General features: G+C 40.5%; 1 protein-coding gene across 3 annotated transcripts in view; it reads right to left on the bottom strand.

The window, feature by feature from the left end:
* Positions 1-308: 308 nt before the first annotated feature.
* Positions 309-5,789, bottom strand: part of LOC111259386 (uncharacterized) — a 38,511-nt gene continuing 33,030 nt past the window's right edge. For all 3 annotated transcript variants that reach the window (XM_022831351.2, XM_022831353.2, XM_022831354.2), the window contains exons 4-7: positions 3,058-3,185; positions 2,652-2,895; positions 1,782-1,975; positions 309-1,579 (exon numbers count right to left, since the gene is read on the bottom strand). In XM_022831351.2, the coding sequence (XP_022687086.1) occupies positions 1,821-1,975; positions 2,652-2,895; positions 3,058-3,185 (527 nt within the window). In that variant the 3' untranslated portion in view covers positions 309-1,579; positions 1,782-1,820. The remainder of the gene's footprint in view (positions 1,580-1,781; positions 1,976-2,651; positions 2,896-3,057; positions 3,186-5,789) is intronic.

Here is a 5,789-nt window from a genome sequence, read left to right on the forward strand (position 1 = left end):
CTTACGAGAATATTAGATCGAACATAGTGTTATGTCCTATACTTTGACTTGCTAAGTAAAAGTTCCCATTTTCTGAATTAAATAACCTTGTCTTTTTTCCTAAGCATATCGTAAGCATGTATCAAGTTACTCCTATCTAATAACTTGTTTTTCTAGCCATTACTTATTATTAATATTATATACATTGTTTACTAGTTACGTTAGTAGATACCTGAGATTTTTGAGCTCCCGAGAGTATCTATAATGATCTGTCTAATGATATCTACTGCGCATCGCAACAGTACACATGAAACGTACATTTATATTGATGATCATCATTTATTTGATACTTTTTTTTTTACATACTGTTCCTCTTGTCGTTGACTAACGCTTATATATGTACAGTTATATCACAGATGTTGTATTTCATTGTTCAACTTAAATGTATTAGACGAATAGACACACGATCACTAATCGTCTACGGTATCAGGGACGGTATGGACGGCGCAAAAAGTTACCCACCGATCAACAGCCCGCAAAAAATCAAAGTTAAGATATATTATCACATAACGTAACGTTAGTTAATTCAACTAGAGTAGATATCCTCTTCAAGCACAGATTTAACATGGTAAATTCAGCATTTGCTTCTGTGCGGCAACGCTCTTTCTGCGCACGACATTTTTGCTGAAACAAAAGGCATTAAATACGATCGCGTTTTTACCTTATCAACCTTAGAAAATTTTAACAACAACCCACAGAGTCATATGCGAAGACGAACACATCCGGCAGGTAACAAAGCCTGCCAACGTCCTAATAGTATACATCGTTAAAAATTTAGTTGGTGCTTTTTGGCCTTCGTCTGAGATCGGATGTTCACTGGACCATCGTTTCTTGTAAAGAATTATATCGTTCCGGAGATGTACTAGCACTCGTCCATCTGAAGCTTATTTCTAAATCTGTCGTCCATATAGGCGAATATATTTGCAGTTATCCTTGCCGTCGTTCATATCTGTCCTGATATGCTAGTAATGTACAAAGACGACCCCATGAAAACAACCGGGGCATGCTAACTATCTCGTTTTTTGTTCATTTTCTCATAGATTCTTCCGTTTCCTTTCTCTCGATGATGTATTTAGGCATTGGTACCATACGTAAAATAGCAGTAGTAATGCTTCAAGCCTGTATAAATTAGTTTCCAATTAAATCAACCCACATTAGCAACATGTTCTAAAGGAGCTTTATTTTTAAATATCTATATAGATAAACATACAAATAACTGGCAGACCATTGCACCAGTGGTTCGTTTTTTCTACACAAAGTTCGGTCCATCGCGTTCCCGTCCTGAGAGTGGTAACTCGGTGCCCAAGGCGATTGTACACCCTGTTGCCTGAAGCTGGAGGGTGCAGCCCGCTGAACGCTGAACCTGCATTGTTTCAGCGCTTCGGGTGGCGTTGATATGATGGCTTTGCATGAAGTCCTCGGACTCTGAGGTAGGAATGGCTGTGAACAGTTTTGTGCACATCTTTGACTTCATTTTGCGTATCAAGCTGGAATTAGCGTCAGTTCTAGCTGTAGTTGATGAAGATAACTCGTTTGACGACTACATGAGTCAGACAGGAAAGCATCAAAAAAAGTATCACGATGCATTAGACTTCAAAGTAGCTATTTCTCGTTTAATGCATGCACAATAAGAGTTGCTCCCAATGACCCGCTATATCAGGTGATTCGCAGGTAGCTAGTTGAATGTAGATATTATATATGCGCTATATAACCGTATAGGAGTAATGGTAGAACGTACTCACCTGGAAATCCGATCGACATGACCGGAGATTAAGCTGCTGTCACGTGGTGCTCGCAACTACCAACAAAAAGAAAAGCTCGAGTGCAAGCAACGACAGGCTGGCGTGAATGGAAAGCGACCAGGGACGATCAGCCGGGCTACCAGTAGAACCAGCTGATGAGGCTTCGTGAGATTTGCGAGCCAAATGTTCCTCCGCTAAAACGCGAATAAAAAACAGAATAGTCATAAAAAAAAAAAGTGCTACTATTCTACCTACATTAACCCTGACTGCGCTAGATAGAGATAACTCTCATTCTTAAGACGTTAATCGAAGCAAAAACAAGTGAATTGGCATGGAAATATTGTAGAAGTGCATGCAGCTCTTCCTTGCGATGTCGTAGACTGATGCTACTAGAAATCTATCTTACGTCGCTTTTAGTAGACGCTTCTCTTTTCAATTGTCTGTTACGCTTGGCCTGCTAGAACCTGAAAATTCTTAATACCCTTAAAATAATTTGTTTCGCAAATTTTTTATGTTAAAAATTATCTTGCAAATTCTTAAAGGTCATTCTTAATAATAAACATGCAATTAGCGCCACAAACTTTACAAACCGCTCAGGTAAACAACATTTTGCTGCGCATGTATATATACACAAATTTGGAAATATAACATAGGTTATAGTGGGCGACTGTTTTGATCGCGTTTGTTCAAAAATTTAGGGTGTGAATTAATGGACACCAGACCTTAGATTACAGGTATTCTGGCACAGTTCTGTGTGACTTTCGTCAGCATCCTCTAACTGCAATATCTACCGAGTCTATTTTCTGCCCCTGTCTGTGCCTGAACCTATACAATTAAACTTGTTTTTTTACACCATTTCTGTTTACCTACCGTGGAGCACATGAACGTGCACGACAACCGCATTAGAATGTATCGGAGCGCATGTGTATCGACCCGAATGTTCGGCAGATGCTGCGGGTATAAGCAGCCGAGAGACCTGAGTCGAGACAGAACCTCGTTGCGGTACTCCGGAGGAATTCCAGGAACCTGCTGATGCAGACCAGCCACTCACCTCATTGGAGCTGGGAGTCGCTCGTTCTATTGTAATGTTTGCATGTCGCTCATAATTAATCACCTCAAGAACAGGCATCAGTAATAGACCAGCAAAAAAGATAAAACGGTGGAACTATTAGTAAAGCAAATATACATTAAGATATTGAATCACAGCAAAGCAAACATTTCTGAGATTCAAAGCTATCGTAGCATTTCCATAGGATTGATCTGTATGCCTATTCACCTTATCCTGATGGTACCAGAAGATATGCGTTAGCGGTTGAGGGCAATCGTGAATAATACACGTTAATTTTATAGTACTCCCACGATTAACGTAAAGCTCGGGAGATTCGACTATCGACGCGTGTGGGGCTGAAATTAAGCGAAAAATGGAAAAGATTAGGTCAAGAATATGTTTCGGTTTGATCTAGATTAGCTATAATAGGGACTATATCTATCAGCTTCCTTACGAACTTATTTTTCAAGTAGCCTGAAAATTAATAACAATATTTGTCATACACTCTAACGGTAAATCGAAGTCGAGCTGGGACTTGCAGATGTGATAACTTTCATTTTCTATTTCTGTAGCCTTACTTCCTCGACTGTACGGGTATGTGAAACGTTTACAAAATACATGAAACTATAGGACCTTTGTGGTCATGTTGTTACCTTGAAATTATCAATAAACGATACCAGTCATATGATCATGCGTAGAAGGAAATAGTGTATTAATGCAACTTTTATTGCAAGGTATAAAATATATTACTTATCCATCCAGTTTAAAATTATCACTTGGGTGTGTATTAAAATTAAAGCACTTTTACATTACAACTATTTTTTTCATCGCTCTTGTTTATTATTACCATCATTGTTACAAATAAAGAATAAGAAGGTTAAAGCAATGACCCAGAATTAGAATTGGATGTCATCGCACGGTTAGCCCTCGATTTTCCCAGCAGCTGCCGGCTTCGAGAAGCGTAGAAGTAAGGGGAATTTGTCCGCTGAAGAACCACTGGGCAGCTCATATAGCTATTTTAATGTAAGCGCAGGGGGTTCTCACTGTGAGGACTGCGCAGAAGATGAAAATATCGACGATTTTAATAATAATTGAAAAAACAACACGCAGAACCTGCTGGAGAATGGAAGACAGAAGAGAAGAGGAAAAAAACGGCCCTGCGTGCAGCAGAGGAAGTCGACGTTAATTTCATGAGAAGAGCTACTGAGTAACAAAGAGTAACCAGCCACAGAGGAACGAAGAACAAGTGCACAGTTTAAAAATACATCGGTATCAATAACAATTAGGTTCACCTGGGGTAAACAAGCAAGAAGAGCAGTAAGGCGTACTATCGCCCAAAGTGGACACAACGAAGGCCGCTACGGTGAAAACCGTTGAACCCACACGTGACGGAAATACGTACTTATAGATATGCGTAGTGATATATAACAAAAACACAAAAGAGACAACTACCACGTTCCTGGAAAGCATCAAAGTACAGATAGCACTGGGAGCAAAGCAACCTAAAAAGCACGCAAGCCATTAAAATCAGCATTAGAAACCTAGACGCAGCTATCAAGAAACGACACGACGCAAACGAAGCTTAGGTTGAACAGCAGACAGACTACCACAGTGGACATAGCGAACGAAAATAGACAGGGCAAATGGAGAACGGCAGTTTCTCTAGAGTAGAAATTGGAGAAGCTCCTTCGTCTAAAACCCGAACATAAACTAAGGATATGTGTCGTACTTTCTAAGTAAATGAGTCAGTGCTATTTTAATCAAAAGGTCGCCCTTTGGGGAGCAGACTTTCAAAGGAAAAACTAGAACGAATAAGGTGCTGCCAATATAAAACTATAGTCGGTAAGACTAAAGTCCGCCTTCGGAAAGGAAAGTGCTATTGTTGCAGGAGGTGCAAGGCAGGAAAGCTAAATTATTTTAGTAGCTGCGTGAAATTGCTCATTTACAGAAAATAGGTTAGGGAGGAGAGGGAGAGGTCAAGGAAACAAAAATTCACGCCCTGCTACAGTTAGCGGAAATATCGTAAGGGAAAATGACAAGGAAAAGAGAGCAATGACCCTTTACAAGCCTAGTCAGCATATGAGTTTCAGGCAACCAGAAAAATTACCTTAAATTCGTTCAAGTTGACAAGACAACAAGGGGCGGGAGCAGCTATAACACTGCCAAAGACTAGCCGTCATAGAACTATTTGTTAGGCCCAGAAATTGCAGTCTGGTGCAGGTCATCTTTCATCAGTCGCAATAAGCATATGACGGACAAGAAACCAAAGACAGAAACAGGGGTTAGGGATGTTACCTATTAGCGAGCCGAGCAGGAAGTGGATAAGTCGGAAATGAGGCCAGTACGGATGCAGTAACGACAATAATGACAAAGTACTCTGAAATGGGAGGATGTAAGGAGAAGAACAATAATACTGGTGTGTGAAGCTAATGTTGTGCACGGTAGCGACGCTTCAATGCTCCCGGGATCCCTCCCGGCCAGAAGTGAAAGTGTGGCTAACCGAGCAGCGTACAACCCTTTTCAACGACGATTTTTCAACGAACTTTGCAGAAAGTAACCAAACGTCTTACGCAGATCTCACATTTAGGAGCAATGGCACAATAAGAATGATTTAGAACACAATCGAATCTGGCAGTTTTATAGGGACACCCGAAGTCCAAAAATGGCGAAGCCAGTTGTAAACAGACAAGCCACCCGGACTTCATGCGTCCGATGGGCAGCATAGGCAACGAACCCTTCGTTACGTCTCAAGGGAGATCCAAACGGTAACCAGTAGATTTTCTAAAAAAAACATGCGAAACGGCAAGAATGTTAACCGAAACGGTGAACATTACCCTTCTCGACAGGCCGGAGGTCCTTAGACATAAGATGACAACACATGGTGTTAGAAAAAGTATACCGTCCAATCCGTATACTAGACATTATTGCAGAAGCTCCTAAAATCATATAAATAAGAAACA

This window comes from Varroa jacobsoni, unplaced genomic scaffold (assembly GCF_002532875.2).
Source record: "Varroa jacobsoni isolate VJ856 unplaced genomic scaffold, vjacob_1.0 scaffold_327, whole genome shotgun sequence".
Classification (NCBI taxonomy): Eukaryota; Metazoa; Arthropoda; class Arachnida; order Mesostigmata; family Varroidae; genus Varroa; species Varroa jacobsoni.